This window comes from Pristiophorus japonicus, chromosome 14, assembly GCF_044704955.1.
Source record: "Pristiophorus japonicus isolate sPriJap1 chromosome 14, sPriJap1.hap1, whole genome shotgun sequence".
In the NCBI taxonomy this organism is placed as follows: domain Eukaryota; kingdom Metazoa; phylum Chordata; class Chondrichthyes; family Pristiophoridae; genus Pristiophorus; species Pristiophorus japonicus.
In genome coordinates, this window is record NC_091990.1 from 173,536,908 (window position 1) to 173,555,409 (window position 18,502).

General features: G+C 44.5%; 1 protein-coding gene across 2 annotated transcripts in view; it reads right to left on the bottom strand.

Moving 5' to 3' along the window:
• Positions 1-18,502, bottom strand: part of lsp1a (lymphocyte specific protein 1 a) — a 197,957-nt gene that overhangs the window by 11,608 nt on the left and 167,847 nt on the right. For both annotated transcript variants that reach the window (XM_070899864.1, XM_070899865.1), the window contains one exon: positions 17,435-17,543. In XM_070899864.1, coding sequence (XP_070755965.1) covers positions 17,435-17,543 — 109 coding nt within the window. The remainder of the gene's footprint in view (positions 1-17,434; positions 17,544-18,502) is intronic.

An 18,502-nucleotide genomic window follows, 5' to 3' on the forward strand; every position in this document is an offset into this window, starting at 1 on the left:
TTGGTGTTATAGTACCAATATCAGGACATCTTTGGTGATGTTATACCTGTACTGCTGCATGGCAAGCACAGGGAAGAGACTAAAGACAGAAATAGCTGGAAATATGCAACAGGTCTGTCAGCAGCTGAAAAATGGACGAATATTTTGATTAAAGTTGTTTATTTCCAACATTTCCTGTCCCGCCCCCGAGTATTTAGGTTTCACATGGGAGATAAAAGGAAAAACTATCACATTGATAAGTGCGTGACTGCACTGACAGAAACCAATGGAAGCAGTCTGCATTTTTTCTATTTTTTGTGTTATGCTTTTGCATTCAGCCCATTTAATGGGCTCAATTTTCCCCGAAGTATTTTTTTTGCGTACTTGAGTTACGCCCAATATTTCGGGGTCTAAGTAAGCCCCAAAAAAATATTCTAATTTCCCTATTGGATTTCTTCATTTTGGCGTGGTGTAACCCAACCTTTAGTTTCTCTCTCTTTCTCTCTCCGCCGATTTCCTTAACTCTGCGGAAGGTTTTTCTCGCAGAGGCCACATACGCTGGCCTAAGCACAACTGGAGTAACTCCCAGCTGGCCAAACTTCCCTAAATGGCATAACTGTGGTTTTTCAACTTAGACCAAAAAGAGCAGCCTGCTCCAAAAAAACAGCGCAACTCACTGGGGAAAATTGAGCCCAGTGGAACTAGTAACTAACACTGGGTAATAAATGATCTGGTCACTATGTGTAGCAGCGTTATATATGCCTTTGTGAAGATTTCTACTGTTTGGTGTTTTTCAGATGAAATCATAAACACGTTCATTTATTTTAAAAAAAAGGATGTTCACAAATGCATTTATAATATCCCTACACATAGCAAGCAGAGGAATTCTTAATCCAGTGCATTTTGATGGCCAGCGATATCACCATAGATCCATCACTACTACAGACTTCCTTGGGGCATACTCTAAACTGGTTGACGATTAGGTTTATTTTGAGAAGAGCGCCTTTCAAATCTATAATTTTTTTGTGTCACCTCTCTCCGTCAACCCAGTTCCCAACTTTTTTCCATCTCAGGGTGACTTGGCGTCAGCATTTACAGCAGGAGAGGGACACAGTTAAGAAACAACGATGGTAAATGCTCACCCAACACAAAAGCAAAATACTGCATATGTTTGAATCTGAAATAAAAACAGAGAATGCTGGAAATCTCAGCGGGTCAGACAGCTGCTGTGGAGAGAAAATAGAGTTAACGTTTTGGGTCGACGACCTTTCGTCAGAACTCCAGATGATAAACACTCAGCCAGGCCACTCCAACGAGGGCAGTGTTAAAGAAGGAAACATTGCACTACTCCCCGTTAATAATGTCTCTCTTTCGAGTATTGATGGAACAGTACAGAGAGAATGTTAAGGGATCCCACACTCCTTGACCAAAGATTGGTGTGTGACCATCAACATTACCCAAGAAGAAAATAATATATTTTCTTAAATACAAAATGAAGTGTGGGCTTTAACTTGCAAGCCCTTTGGTTTGTTTCTAATTTTTCAGGTTAGGTTTGCAGTGGAATAAATGGTTACAGTAGTTTGACTGTCACTTGCACATTCCTTTTACATGAACGTCAATATCAATCTTTATTTCCCATCCGCCCCTTCCATGAGTGCTACTATGAGGTGCAGTAAAACTAGTATATTTCATAAAATAACATCATGCTTTATAATCACAAAATACATTTTTAATTTTATTTCCACTTGCTTTGGTCCAGAACACTCCTATGCTAACTCGTTCTTCTCCAGGAGCTTCTGACTTTCCTCAGACTTTTCAGTCTATCCTTCCTCCTACAGCTATTTTTGTAGACACCATAATCAAGTGCTCCCTTGTTTTTTTTTGTTGAGGGCACCAAAAACACAAATTATTACAAGTGCCCCCTGGCTAAAAGTGAAGGGGCACTAAAACCGACAAACTTAGACAAATTAAATTTTAGACAGTAACGCGGTTCAAATTAAAATTTGGTTGCCGGGGGTGATGATGCACTCCAGTCCCTCCGACGCCTACCTCTCGCGGAAGGCCGCGAGCGTACCGGTGGACGCCGTGTGCTCCATCTCCAGGGACACCCTGGCTCGGATGTAACCGCGGAAGAGAGGCAGGCAGTCGGGTTGTCCCTCCTACAACCCTGAAGTGTTTAAAAGTTAAGCTTGCTGATCTCTGCTGCTGATTTTCCTCATCTTCCCCTTGTTGCTCTGGCATTTCAAATAGAAAAAAAGTGATCATTGGATAAGAAGCGTATCCTAGTTTAATTTATTTGTAAGGAACAAAATGACAATATCAAGCACTGCTGTGTGAGGTACGTTAAGTCAGAGGCTACATTCCCTCCATAATCCCAAATGTGTGTTTAAATCCTCAGCACATGGCACCTCCCACTGACTCACTCAATTGGCTTTCTTTTCCTTAAACTGCGTGACCATCTCAAATATCATCTGAATGGCTAGTCCAACCTAGCAATGATCAAAGCCTCATTGCAGAGGGATGCTGTTAATATCACCCATCCCACTGAAACAGGATAGCTTATTGCATTTTCTTACATAAGGTTAGAAATCATCATCGAAAGCCATGAGTAATACAAATCGGAATTGTTTCCAGCAACTGGAGGTCACGGGAGCCATCTTCTACCATTACTAGAGCCTCTATATATTTTTGATAAATATATTATTTATACCCCATTCCCTTAAAACAATCTTCTCCCATTCTGACACCTTGCCCAACCTCTACCCATTCTGCTCTTTAGCCTTCCACTATCGAAATGTGTAAGATTATGAAGGGGCTTGACAAGATGGATGCAGAGAGGATGTATCCACTGATGGGGGAGACTAGAACTAGAGGGCATGATGTTAGAATAAGGGGTTGCCCATTTAAAACAAAGATGAGGAGAAATTTCTTCTCTCAGAGGGTTGTAAATCTGTGGAATTCGCTGCCTCAGAGAGCTGTGGAAGCGGAGACATTGAATACATTTAAGACAGAATTAGACAGTTTCTTAAATGATAAGGGGATAAGAGGTTGTGCGGAGAGGGTGGGGAAGTGGACCTGAGTCCATGATCAGATCGGCCATGATCTTATTGAATGGTGGAGCAGGCTCGAGGGGCCGTATGGCCTACTCCTGTTCCTATTTCTTATGTTCTTATGTTTTATTATAGCCCTGACTTCCTCAGCATGGTACAATTGAGACTGGAAACTCAGCAAATGCAACATGGAAGGAGGCCATTTCGGCCAATCGTGTCCGTGCCGGCCAACAAGAGGCTATCCAGCCTAATCCCACTTTCCAGCTCTAGGTCCGTAACCCTGCAGGTTACGGCACTTCAAGTGCACATCCAAGTACTTTTTAAATGTGGTGAGGGTTTCCGCATCTACCATCCTTTCAGGCCGTGAGTTCCAGACCCCCACTTTCTCTGCTTCAAATAGTTGAAAGATATAATGGTCTCTGCTTCGACGATTGGGGAATTATGGAAATAAACTAATGACGTACCATGTGGTGGTACAGCACAGTTGTGTTCATAAGAAATTCCTTTTTCTGCTATTTAGCAGAAGGGTTATTCCATTTAAAGTAAATGAGTTATTTAAAGTAAACAGTTAACCATTTTTAAAATAGTAGGCCAAAGGTTTTCATTATATGATAATATTCACAGTGTAACTCCAAGGCCATGATTATAGATATGGTACTGGGAATATGACCAGACCACGGACAATTCGTGCACAGGTTGTTTAAAGATAGTTTTAAAATCACAACATTTAGGGCCCGAACTTGGTGGAAGCTAAGTTCCACCCAAAGGACCACCGAAATACCTGATCGTACTTTGGGCGGGAGTTTTGTAAAAAAAAGTCCTTGAAAGACCGCCCGGCGGCAAAAAAAGGGAACACCACCACGAATCTGGGCGGGAGCTCCCAATCTCAGCGCCAAAGTGTCGCCCAGGATTGAGTCAGACCCAGGAAGGGGGCAGCACATAAAAATAAACATTTACCAAAAAAAAACACTGGAAAACATTCAGGGGACTCCATCCACATAAATTGCTGAAAAAAAAAGTTCAGTAACCATTTTTTTGCAGGTCTTCATACTTACCGTTCGACCTGCCTCCACGCAATGGTCCTTCCCCCTGCTGCTGCCGACTCCCGCCCAAGAGGAATTTGCCAGCTCGGCAGGCGGGAGGACACTTTCGCAACTCGTGCGCCAGCGGCCGCCAGTGGGCCGTTCACAGCGGTCCTCCACTCCTGCCGGCGGGAAGCCCAGTGGAATCTGTCACCGAGGGGAGACCGCCCCAAAAACTCGGCGGCACCAAGCAGGCGGTAAGGCCACCAGGTTCGGGCCCTTAGTTCTCAGGGACAATCTTTTTGGAAGCTTTGGAAAATGTCCTGTCTATCAGATGGCTACTGTCCCATATTAGGCTGCTTTAAAGGAGATTGATAACTGTTGAGATTCATTTACAGTTCTCAGCACTTTAAATAAATCTGTCATCATCAAATTCCACATTTTAGCTGCATGATGGTACTGTACTGATGTACAGGACGTGCTACCACTTAACATGGTCAGTTCTAAATAAGCAGACAGAAGACCTTTTTGCTCTGATTTGGAAACTCAAAATGAATGCATCAGATGTTTGACGTGCGCACAAATACATGTCCATCACTGGAGTCGGGTTCGGAGTGCAGCGGTAACTGTGTGCTACTGATTTTGATTTGTGGCCCATTACTTATTAGCAGCTCTTGCTTTTTGTTCTGGCTGCTGGCTATATAAGGCCCACCAAACTACCAGTAGTTTGGTGGGCCTTATATAGCCAGCAGCCAGAACAAGCATTTATCCTAGTATCCAAGGCTAGATTTGAACCCAGGTCACAGATGAAATGCCAGTGTCTACCCCAATGTACTACCCAAAACTACTTCATTGGCTGTAAGGCGCTTTGAGATGTCTGGTGGCCGTGAAAGGCGCTATATAAATCCAAGTCTTTCTTACTATAGGGACCTTCCATCACAAAGCAACTCTACCCACACAGCGGATATTTTATTTAGTATACATTGTCAATGATCGTTATTCTGGGTGCATGTTAACAAAAGGCATTGAATAAAATGATCATTTTGATAATAGTTACTTTGAAATCTTTGTTTCTTGTCTTTTATGATGTCATCTGAACTTCTGGTACATAATTTCCTTGTATTGCACTCCCAGTCATTGCTAGTTCTTAATGGATAGACATTCTTCCACGTGGATTGCTGACTTTTTCCACGGGATAAATGTAATGCATAAAGGAATTTCACACATATAGATGGAATTGTATCTCTGTACAATTTGCATCATTCGCCTGTATAGAGCGGGTGGTGAATCGACCAATCACACCCTGTCTGCCTGATACCATAAGCATGCTGTCCGAACCATTTTTGAGTTCGGGCCTCATTTACATCCGAAAGCAAATGCTCTACTCGGAACTCCTTCACGGCAAACGAGCCAAAGGTGGGCAGAGGAAACATTACAAGGACATCCTCAAAGCCTCCCTGATGAAATGCAACATCCCCACCGACACCTGGAATCCCTGGCCAAAGACCGCCCTAAATGGAGGAAGTGCATCCGGGAGGGCGCTGAGCACTTCGAGTCTCGCCGCCGAGAGCGTGCAGAAATCAAGCGCAGGCAGCGGAAAGAGCGTGCGGCAAACCTGTCCCACCCTCCCCTTCCCTCAATGACTATCTATTCCACCTGTGACAGGGACTGTGTCTCTTGTATTGGACTGTTCAGCCACCTAAGGACTCATTTTAAGAGTGGAAGCAAGTCTTCCTCGATTCCGAGGGACTGCCCATGATGATGACATTGGGTCAGTGACCTGCCAAGCACTCCGAGTGTGAGCAGGTAACTCGCTGATCCAGGGCTGGGGAAAACAGTTGGCTCCATAGCAGAGCCAGAGTAAAGCTGTAAGGGGGGGGGGGGGGGTGAAGAACTCAGGGAGTGGGAGAGCCCACTGCACAGCCGGCAGCAATATTTTTGTGATGCCTGCATGGTTCCCAATTTCATGATCTCATTAATTCCAACCTGATTGGGATGAGCGTTGGTCGTCCAGTGACAGATTTGCCTGAAGATTGCATTGCATTAAAAAAAAAATCTTTAAATCATCATCATCATTATCATCATCATCATCATAGGCAGTCTCTCGAAATCGAGGAAGACTTGCTTCCACTCTAAAAGTGAGTTCTTCCTCCAGCGACGTTCTGGAGTCGAGCACGTGGTGTGCACAATGGCTGTGGTCACTCTGACCTCTCCTCCTACCACAAAATGGACCTCCGACCTTCCCAATACCTGGCCCCAGCCAGGCCACGGATCTCCCACCATCTCACCGAAGGGTGGTGCTCAGTGCCCATCCCACGGCCTGCATCTCATCGTAGGCAATTAGGCTCATCATCATCATCATAGGCAGTCCCTCAGAATCGAGGAAGACTTGTTTCCATACTCCCCTAACATTAAAAACAATATTCAACTGCTGGCTGCTCCATTTTCCAATGCTAATAGGGCACAGTGCAATTGAAAAGCACCTCTGGTGTGTATTCCTCTCACTTGACCCCATGAAAATGCCAGATAGTAATTACAAACTTAAGCATCACATTCTCAGAGTTTAGGATAACATCTAAGCCATCCAACTAGATTCCAGTCTGTAACTCCCTCTCTGGGATCCTTATATCATGAACCATACAAAGCCTTTAATTAGATTACAGCCTGTAAATCACACCCACATATCCATTATTCTATACTTGTAAACCACCGTAACCTCTTGATTCGATTCCGATATGAAAATCTCTGCAGGGTATTCATTATTCTGCATGTAAATCATCTGAACCCCCTCTATTAAATATTAAACTCGATAATTTGCTCCCAGTTATTCTTTTATTATATTAGGGGACAAAATAAGAGGATGCAGCTGGAGACAAATATAACAAGGGCAGATGCATTGCAAAACTGTCGCTGGTGGCTTCAGGGAGCACAAAAAGACTTGAAAGAAAGACATACATTCATATAACGCTGTTCATGATCTCACCATGCCCGTCGCCAAAGCACTTTACAGCCAATGAAGTGTAATTGGGGAAATGATATGGCCATATGAAAGCTCATCTCACAGATTACGCACTGCCTAATGCATGAGATGAGGAGAAATGTTTTCACTCAGAGGGTGGTGAACCTGTGGAATTCTCTACCACAGAAGGCTGTGGAGGCCAAGTCACTGAATATACTTAAGAGGGAGATAGATAGATTTCTAGACACAAAAGGCATCAAGGGGTATGGGGAAAAAGCGGGAATATGGTGTTGAGATAGAGGATCAGCCATGATCATATTGAATGGTGGTGCAGACTCGAAGGGCCGAATGGCCTAATCCGATGCTCAAGCGACTCTAGTTCAGCAGTAAACCCTGTATTTGATCTTCTACTGTACATGCAAGGCCCAGAGTCAGGGAGATGTAAACCATCCAAACTTTTCCATTACCAGATCAACTTGCATGAAAACAGCAATAAAACAGTTTAATTTGGAGGGTTTGTCATCAATGTTAATTTAAAATATTTTCCCCCAGAGTGCAACCATTTGCATGAGCAGCGTATGTGTGTGTCAATACTGTAGTATCACTCACAGCTAACCACCATTCTGTATTGTATCCAGGACAAACTTTCCGAGATAATTATTTTCTCATTAACTGCTTTAATTTTGTCATTGAAATTATTTTCTTGTAATTTTTGCTCTTATGAAATAGTGCACGGCAAAGGTTAATTACAGGAGATGGTCAATGGTTTTGTCCTTGAATATGCACAAAATTGGCTTAAAACTAGCTCCAGACCAGTGAAAATTACCTGCACTGGAGCATAAACATTTACTGGCAACATCTGGAAACTATGCAAAACGGAGAAAGTAAACGTGCCACAGAGATAATCTCTGAAAATTCACTGAAAGGTGAGGCTACATCAGGATATAAAGATGGTGCAAAACAACGGTGTTAATGAGTAAAGATATTCAGAAATTATCTTTTTATTCTGTGGCTCACTGTGGTAACATAGGGCTCAATTTTCTGCAAAGCATTTTTTTGGCGCACTTGAAGAGTTACGCCCGATTATCTGGGGCCCAACTATGCCAAAAAAAATTCTACGTTTCCCCGTTGGATTTCTTCATTTGGGTGCGGCCTAACCTGTCCTTTAGTTTTGGGGGTGGAGCCTTGATCTCTCTTTCTCTCTCTCTCTCTCTCCCTCCCTCTCCCTCTCTCTCCTGATGCGCCAATTTCCTTAACTCTCCAGAAGGTTTTTCTGCAGAGGCCACATACGCTGGCCTAAGCACAACTGGAATAACTCTCAGCTGGCCGAACTTCCCTAAATGGCCAGAATTGGCGTAGGTGGCTGGTTACGCCCCCTTTGGCTGAAAAAAAAAACGGACCTAAAAAATCGGAACTAACTGAATTACACTGGTGCAAATTGATTGGGGAAACTGGGGTTTTTCAACTGGGGCCAAAAAGAGCAGCCTGCTCAAAAAAAACGCCGCAAGTCACCGGGGAAATTTGAGCCCATTGTTTGCAATTGTTAAAGCCCCCAGGTTACTAAGATTAATATAACGGAGAGTTTAAAGCATCCTTGAGATGAGCTGGGAGAAGAAGCAGGTTAAGTGAACACTGGAAAGAACTTTTTGCTCACGCTTGGGCTATCATAGAATTGGGCGATCGAGTATCTCAGAGTGATGCCACAATCCATCACTACAGAGGTTCGAAGAATAAGCAAAAGAAGAAATATACAGAGAAATTTGACGGCAATGTGCTGTAAAGATCTATTTTCATTCTCCAGTGTTGTGAAACATCGGGCCCAAGTTTCCAGCCGTGCCTAGAACGGCGCAGTCCCAACCTGGACGCCCATTTTTCGCGCCACAAAGTGCGCCGAAAAAGACCCTCCAGATTCTCCACCTCCCTGCAGGTCCTCTGGCCCTCGGCGCAGCGCAGCAGGAGCTGTAGGGGGCGGAGCCAGGTCCCTGCGCTGAAAACAGTGCTGGGACCTCTGCACATGCACGCTACAGTGGGCGCGCATGTGCAGTAGCTCCAGGCGCCCAAAACTGTGTGGGAGGGGCCCGAAGCACGCAGCTTTTAGCCCTGGCCGAATGGCCTCACTGGGGCTGCGTGAATAAGGCTCCTCCCATGGCCAGCTCCTGCTTCCGCCCTACCCCCGCCTCCGGACCGGACCCGACACCGACCCGACTCCCGCTTCCCCCATCCCCCCCTCCACCCCCCCCGCCCCCGGACTGGATCCGACCTGACCTCCCTCCCCCCAACCTGACCTCCCTCTCCCTCCCTCCCCCCGACCCGAACCGAACCGACCGACCTCCCACCACCCCCCCCGACCCGACCCAACGCCACCTACCTGTAAATCTGGTGCTGGGGACGGGCCCTGCCTGAAGTCTCGGGTCCAGCCCATTCAGCCTCCCTCCCCTTCTCCTTTCCCCCCCCAATCTCCTTCCCCCCCCAATCTCCTTTCCACCCCCCAATCTCCTTTCCACCCCCCAATCTCCTTCCCCCCCAATCTCCTTTCCCCCCCAATCTCCTTTCCCCCCCAATCTCCTTTCCCCCCCAATCTCCTTTCCCCCCCAATCTCCTTTCCCCCCCATCTCCATCACCCCCCACATCTCCACCCCCCCCACATCCTTCCCCCCCATCTCCTTTCTTCCCCCCTCTCCCCCCCTCCCTCTTCTCCCCTTCTCCCCCCTCTCCCCCATTCCTCCCCCTTCTCCCCCATCCCTCCTCCTTCTCCCCTATCCCTCCCCCTTCTCCCCCCCCTCTCTCCCTCTACCCCCCTCCTCCCCCTCCCCTCGCTGTCAGAAACACAGACACTGACAGACAGAGAATGAGAGACACAAACAGACAGACAGAGAGATAGAGACACTGACAGAGACACACGAGGGGGGGGGGGGCATTCCAGCACACTGTTGGAAGGCTCCCGGTGCTGCAGTCGGTAAGTAGAAAATGTTTTATTTATTGATTTAAAAAAAAAATTATTTCTTATAAATTTTTTTTGATTGATTTATTGGTTGATTTATTGATGTATTTATCATTTATTATTGATGATGGCTCTTTATTTGTAAAACTGAAGTGTTTAATGTTTGTAAACTTCCCTTTAAACCCCCCCCCCCCCCATTCCCTACGCCTGATTTTCTAAAGTGTAGACAAGGTTTTATCGAGCGTACAAAAATCTTCACTTACTCCATTCTAAGTTAGTTTGGAGTAAGTTTTCACTGACGAAACTTTGAAAACAGGCGTAAGTGGCCGGACACGCCCCCTTTTGAAAAAAAAATTCTGTTCCAAAGTGAAACTGTTCTAACTGACTAGAACTGGAGCAAACTAAATGACGAGAATTCCGATTTCTAAGATACTCCGTTCTACACCAGTTGCTCCTAAAAATCAGGAGCAAATCATGTCGAAACTTGGGGCCATAGAGTTTAGTTGGGTGTTATTTTTCTTATTAAAATTATAAACAAAGTGAAACAGAATTGAATAATATCAAGAAGTGGCTGAGCACACTGGATACAGCAAAGGCTATGGGCCCCGACATCATCCCGTCTGTCGTGCAGAAGTCTTGTGCTCCAGAACCAGCCGTATCTCTAGCCAAGCTGTTCCAGTACAACGACAACACTGGCATCTACCCGACAATGTGGGAAAATTGCCCAGGTATGTCCTGCCCACAAAAAACAGGACAAATCTAATCCGGCCAATTACCGCCCCATCAGTCTGCTCTCAATTATCAGCAAAATGATGGAAGGAGTAATCGACAGTGCTATCAAGTGGAACACTGCTCTTTAGGCCTATCAAGAAAACAAGCTAGCTCTATGCATCAAGCGATTGGCGGGGGGGCGGGGGGGGGGGTTGTAAAAATAAAAAATAATCTCTGGGCTGCCCATTGAGGTTTACAGTAGATACGGTTGCAGTGACCAACTTAGAATAAACCAAAATATAATCTTGCTGTAAATCAGCCTTCAGCTGGTTTCCAATTTATCAAAAAACGATTCTTGGCATTTGGGCTAAACTTGGACACCAGAGTGTTAACATAGCAGATGCTTCTGCTATGTGGCTTTCCGCAAAAGCTTAAGCTTACTGCTACAGCTTGTGTTAGGTTTTCACTTCATCACTTCTCTGCTTCAACACAAGTTCATCTTGGAAAACAGCTACTGAAGTGAAGCAGAAACATTAAATGCAGGAAATTGGCATATTTTATACTTTATTCTCTTCCAAACAGATGACGCTCCAGCGTTAGCCCCTAATTCATTCAATGCATACACATTTAGGGTGTTTAGCATGTCATTTAAAAATGAGGAGAAAGAGCGACATGAGGGTAAGGTTTTTGTGAAGATTTCCTTTGTGCTCTGGAACAGATTTCCCTCTCCTGTTCTGTCCAATTTGGGGCAGGTCGGATTTGGTTGGAGAGGGACATCAGGTGGCGAGTCATTCTGATGGTTGCTTGCTGGCCCAATGGCATTTACTGCCACTTGCATGATTTCCTCCCAGAGTGACGTTGGGTATACAACATATCCGCCCAAAAATGTGTAGACACATTGGAGCTGAAATTACCCCCCCTCTTTAAGGTCCATTATCACCTCTAAGAGGCGGTAATGGGGCGGTAAAGCCTTTCCGACCTGGGGCAGGCGGATGGTTTGACCCATCCGAAACTGCCCCTGTTCCCGCCCCGTCGGGCACTCGCCAACCCCTTACCGCCCAGTGGCGACCTCTTTCTGCCCAGCGAGAGAAATTGCCCCACAGGAGCAGAGCCGCACCGCTTGGTGCCCCCGACAGCTTTTCCCAGCGGGAAGCTGCCAGTGGCTGGGCAACGCATCTGCCATTAAATTGTCGGCCGACTCTGAAGTCGGCCCGACAATGGCGCCCACAGGCAGCCCAGAACCCCCTCTTGGGTTCCGGGTCATTGGCCCGGCCACATCGCTCCCAGGTGACCTAGTGAGCCCCACTAAAGTGGCTGCAGAGTTCGCAGCGGCCCTCCCCTTTAACTGAAGGGGAGGGACGTTGCCACACCTCAGCGTGACGCGGGATGTCTGCGTCACGCTGGCATGCTCAGCGCAGCGCTGATGACACTGCCCGCCTTCTGTCCCGCTCCCGACGCACTACTGCTCCTCTGCCACCCCAAACACCGTCGCAATTAATTAAAACAAAAAAACGAGGGTAATTTCCCTCTATTCTCCACCCCATGGATTCGGGCGGAGAATATTAATTTAATTAACAATACTGCAGGTGCAGTCTCACCAAGGCCCTGTATAACTGTAGTAAGACTCAAATCCTCTTGCAATGAAGGCCAACATACCGTTTGCCTTCCTAACTGCTTGCTGCACCTGCATGTTCGCTTTCAATGACTGGCGTACAAGGACACCCAGGTCCCTCTGTACATCGACATTTCCCAAGTCATCACCATTTAAGTAATACTTTGTCTTTATGTTTTTCCTACCAAAGTGGATAACTTCACATTTATCCACATTATACTGAACCTGCCATGTGTTTGCCCACTCACTCAACCTATCTAAATCACCTTGCAGCTTCATTGCACCCTCCTCACAACTCACAATCTGTAGTTCCCTGTTTCTCTCTCTCCCTCCTTTTTTAAATAGTGGGGTTACATTTGCCACCCTCCAATCTGCAGGAACTGTTCCATAATCTATAGAATTTTGGAAGATGACGACAATGCATCCACTATTTCCATGGCTACCTCTTTTAATACTCTGGGATGCAGATTATCAGGCCCTGGGGATTTATTGGCTTTCAGTCCCATTAGTTTCTCCAGCACTATTTTCTTACTAATAATCATTTCCTTTCATTCCTCTTGCTCACTAGACCCTTGGTTCCCTAGCATTTCTGGGACATTATTTTTATCCTCTTCCATAAAGACAGAAACAAAATATTTATTTAATTGTTCTGCCATTTCCTTGTTCCCCATTATAAATTCTACCGTTTCTGACTGTAAAGGACCTACATTTGTCTTCACTAATCTTTTTCTTTTTACATACTTGTAGAAACTTTTGCAGTCAGTTTTTATGTTCCTTGCAAGTTTACTCTCATCCTCGATTTTTCCCCTCTTAATCAATCTCTTGGTCCTTTTTTGCTGTTTCTAAACTGCTCCCAATCCTCAGGCTTGCTACTTTTTCTGGCAACTTTGTATGACTCCTCTTTGGATCTAATACTATCCTTAATTTCTTTTGTTAGCCATGGTTGGGCCACTTTTCCTTTTGGATCTTTATGCCAGAAAGGAATGTATAAATGTTGCAATTCATGCATTCATTCCTTCGCCATGTTAGCCATTGCCTATCCATTGTCATGCCTTTTAATGAATCTTCCCAATCTATCATAGCTAATTAATTCCTCAAACCTTCGTAGTTTCCTTTGTTTAGATTTAGAGCCGGATTGGACTACTTTACTTTCCATCTTAATAAAGAATTCAATTATGTTATGGTCACTCTTCCCTAAAGGACCCAGCACAACAAGACTGTTAATTAACCCCTTCTCATTGCACAATATCCAATCTGGGAGAGCCTGTTCCCTAGTAGGCTCCTCAACATACTGATCTAAAAAAACCAGCTCGTATACAATCCAGGAGTTCATCCTCCACAGTATTATTACTAATTTGGTTTGGCCAGTCTATATGTAGATTAACGTCATCTACGATTATTGTAGTACGCTTGTTACATGCATCTCTAATTTCCTGTTTGCTCCCATCCCCTACATTACCACCATTGTTTGGATCTTATAGATAACTCCCACGAATGTTTTCTGCCCCTTGGTGCTCCTTAGCTCCACCCAGACTGATTGTATATCTGGATTATCTGAGCCAATATCTTTTCTCAGTATTGCTCCGATTTCATCCTTTACTAACAATGCCACACCACCCCCTCTTCCTTTTTGCCTGTCCTTCTGAAATGTAATATTTCCAAGTTTGCTGATGACACAAAACTGGTGGGATTGTGAGTTGTGAGGAGGATGCAAAGATGCTGCAAGGCGATTTAGATAGGTTGAGTGAGTGGGCAAACACATGGCAGATGCAGTATAACGTTGATATATATGAAGTTATCCACTTTGGTAGGACAAACAAAAAGACAAAGTATTACTTAAATGGTGATAGCTTGGGAAATGCCAATGTACAAAGGACCTGGGTGTCCTTGTACACCAGTCATTGAAAGCGAACATGCCGGTGCAGCAAGCAGTTAGGAAGGCAAATGGTATGACAAACATTTGCCAGGAGGAATTGAGACAGCAGCTGCAATAAGTGAGTTTTTATTCAGATGGGACAATGACACATTTAAATACCCACTTGACCTGCTACTCAAAAGCACCTCTGTTTTCCTGGTCAGTTTCCCAAGCCCCGGGAAACCTGTGCTGCTCAAGTAAAAGTTGGAGCCAAGCCGCTGGTTCTTGGAGGCTAAAATTCCTTCATGTTACTCTACGTTCCTGATCTTTCAGCTGTGTTGCCACAGAGAGGTCAGGCACTTCTCCACAAGTAGAGGGAGACAAATCTGAAGGAGAGTCACCGTGGGGCTCTCTCACATAGCTCGGAGAAGGATTATCCCTTCATCTTTAGCAAAAATAATTATGGTGGGAACAAAATGGACAGAAACAATTTTTGCTTGGTTGTCCACCATGTTGAAGCACATTTGAGAGGCTGGACTGTGAACAACACAGCAATCAAACTAATATATAAAGTTCAATTAGCCATACTTTCTATGTTAATTTCTCCAAAATTACATTGATTTCAAATCTGAATTCTTCAGGAGCAATGGGTTTTTAATGAAATTAATAGGGAGGCAGGAGGAGGAGCAGCAGGAAATTATAGCTTTAAAAGGTTTGCGTGGTGCTATGGCCAGCACAAACCTATAATTAGATATGAATGAAATCTGCTCTGGAGAACACTAATCTATACATAGGGGCGACTATTACATAGCATACCAATCCCTGACCCATCATACCGAAAGCATTAGCAATGGCATGTCAGGCCACTGAATTGGTTAATGACTATACAAACATTCAACTGAGGAGAAATAACTACTTTGAAGTTTTGCAGCATGCATCACACTAAAGCTATAGTCCACATTCCACTTGGATAAATATGACAAACTAAAGACAGATGGATCTGTTCCACAGTGACTCTCAGTCTAGGCAATGTCCCCAGAGGACCATTTTTGCTTTCCATTTAAGTGGCAGATGTGACCATATGTCCAAGGAATAGTTGGCACTTCAACTGGAGACTATAAAGCGGATCAAAGCCTTCAAAATTGGACAGCCTTTCAAATAATGTAAACAGTGATAGGTGCAACATTGATATCAGCACACAAGATGTCACTAGCATTTATTGCAAACAATACCTCAGTACATGTTTACAAATCACGTTAAAGATATCTAGGAACAGAAGACCATTGCTGCACCAACTGTCTCCCCACTCCTAATTCTTGAAGCCAACATAACATTCCTGAGCTTTGGACACAGGATGTTGAAGGGGATCTTGGGGGCATCATTATATTGCAAGCACCAGTTTAAGACCAGTACCTATATCGTGACATGGGCCAGCAAAGCAGAGGTTTACTGTCAGCTTCAGGTTGATCTCTGACCACACTAAATGCAATTTACTGGCATCCAAATGTCACGTTAATATGAGCAGAAAGATGACTGTCCTGCTGGCTCTCTGAAAATATTAAAAGGCTTTAAAATGAAGGTCAACCTAGGAACCAGTGTGAAGCTAAAACAGTACATGCATATCTCCTGAAGATAGTCTCAGACTTTTTGGCTAAATATGATTTGAACAACTTCATGCGCAATTTACTCTTCCCAGTATCATTTGATGCAACGCAAAAAACGCTTTAGAAACATAGAAACATAGAAAATAGGTGCAGGAGTAGGCCATTCGGCCTGTCGAGCCTGCACCACCATTCAATGAGTTCATGGCTGAACATGCAACCTCAGTACCCCATTTCTGCTTTCTCGCCATACCCCTTGATCCCCCTAGTAGTAAGGACTATATCTAACTCCTTTTTGAATATATTTAGTGAATTGGCCTCAACAACTTTCTGTGGTAGAGATTTCCACAGGTTCACCACTCTCTGGGTGAAGAAGTTTCTCCTCATCTCAGTCCTAAATGGCTTACCCCTTATCCTTAGACTGTAACCCCTGGTTCTGGACTTCCCCAACATTGGGAACATTCTTCCTGCATGTAACCAGTCTAAACCTTTGCATCAATTCAAGTTGCTTTATATAGAAACATAGAAAATAGGTGCAGGAGTAGGACATTCGGCCCTTCGAACCTGCACCAACATTCAATAAGATCATGGCTGATCATTCAGCTCAGTACCCCTTTCCTGCTTTCTCTCCATACCCCTTGATCCCTTTAACAGTCAGGACCATATCTAACTCCCTCTTGAATATATCCAATGAACTGGCCTCAACTACTCTCTGCGGTAGGGAATTCCACAGGTTAACAACTCTCTGAGTGAAGAAGTTTATTCTCATCTCGGTCCTAACTGGCCTACCCCTTATCCTTAGACTGTGACCCCTGGTTCTGGACTTCCCCAACATCGGGAACATTCTTCCTGCATCTAACCTGTCTAGACCTGTCAGAATTGTATATGTTTCTATGAGATCCCCTCTCATGCTTCTAAACTCCAGTGAATAAAGGCCCAGTCGATCCAGTCTCTCCTCATATGTCAGTCCTGCCATCCCAGGAATCAGTCTGGTGAACCTTCGCTGCACTCCCTCAATAGCAAGAACGTCCTTCCTCAGATTAGGAGACCAAAACTGAACACAATACTCCAGGTGAGGCCTCACCAAGGCCCTGTACAACTGTATTAAGACCTCCCTGCTCCTATACTCAAATCCCCTAGCTATGAAGGCCAACATGACATTTGCCTTCTTCGCTGCCTGCTGTACCTGTATGCCAACTTTCAATGACTGATGTACCATGACACCCTGGTCTCACTGCACCTCCCCTTCTCCTAATCTGCCACCATTCAGATAATATTCTGTCTTTGCGTTTTTGCCCCCAAAGTGGATAACCTCACATTTATCCACATTATACTGCATCTGCCATGCATTTGCCCACTCACTTAACCTGTCCAAGTCACCCCGCAGCCTTTGAGCATCCTCCTCACAGCTCACACCGCCACCCAGCTTAGTACCAGTACTCCACAGCTGCCTGTAGGAAGCACTGAATTACTAAAGCAATTCTAGAACTTAGAACATCCTCTTATAATATACATTTAGTTCAAATGCAAAACAGATAAGGCAAACATAGCATAAGTCTACCTCAGTCTAGCTGTGGACATTGTCTCTACCCCAATGTTCTGATCCGATGGAAAGTTCATTTAATAATCGTTTCAATTTTTTTAAAGGCCTGCCCAAGCCCAATCAGTGATTTCTTTCTGGGCTTCAAAACTGATTGAACTCACTTGATTGGCTATTTGCATTGGCACCGTGCTCATCATCAGTGATGGGGACCTTCTCGTACTTGCCGTGACCAGTCACCACAAACTTGTACCTTGGAGCAGAGGGATGATTCTAAAATAAAGCAGAAAGCAGGATTACTTTATTTTGTACTACTTATTGTAGACAGAGATCCATGAAAATAAGATAAACTCGGCTTAGTTGATATTCTGTAGGAATATAGTTTTATTTTTAAAAATCTCAATAATCATATCAACAATGAAATGATAACTCATCTTATTTCAATGTCAAGTACTCTGTAGTAGAATTCATGATGTGCTTTCGGATATTATTAGTTAAAGGTGTGGTATAAGTGTAAGTTGTTGTTGTAGAATTCTGCACCATTGCATTAATTGTCGATCTTGGCACAGTCAAGCTGATGCGGTTTGTTCGTGTGGTTGCCACTGGCTTTAGTCAAGTGAGCAAAGCTTATAACAGCATGAGACACAAACAAAAGGAGTATTAAGGATGTCAAAATGCTACATAACCTGTCACTCCCTGCATCCGCATCAAGATTGTGTTATTTAAACCCAAGGCAAGATTTTGCACATCTTTGCACTAAACTATATAAAATTAGGAGAGTTCTCCCATAATATTCTCCATTCATTCTGACTGGAAATCTTTCTTGCCTCCCAAGCCTATATCTTACAGGGAAATATTTTCAACGTAAGCCTTAGAGGCGCATAAAACTTATACAGCTCCACTGATGGGGGAGACTAGAACTAGGGGGCATAATTTTAGAATAAGGGGCCACCCATTTAAAACTGAGATGAGGAGGAATTTCTTCTCTCAGAGGGTTGTAAATCTGTGGAATTCGCTGCCTCAGAGAGCTGTGGAAGCTGGGACATTGAATAAATTTAAGGCAGAGATAGACAGTTTCTTAAACAATAAGGGAATAAGGGGTTATGGGGAGCGGGCAGGGAAGTGGTCCTGAGTCCATGATCGGATCAGCCATGATCGTATTAAATGGCGGAACAGGCTCGAGAGGCCGTATGGCCTACTCCTGCTCCTATTTCTTATGTTCTTACGTTCTT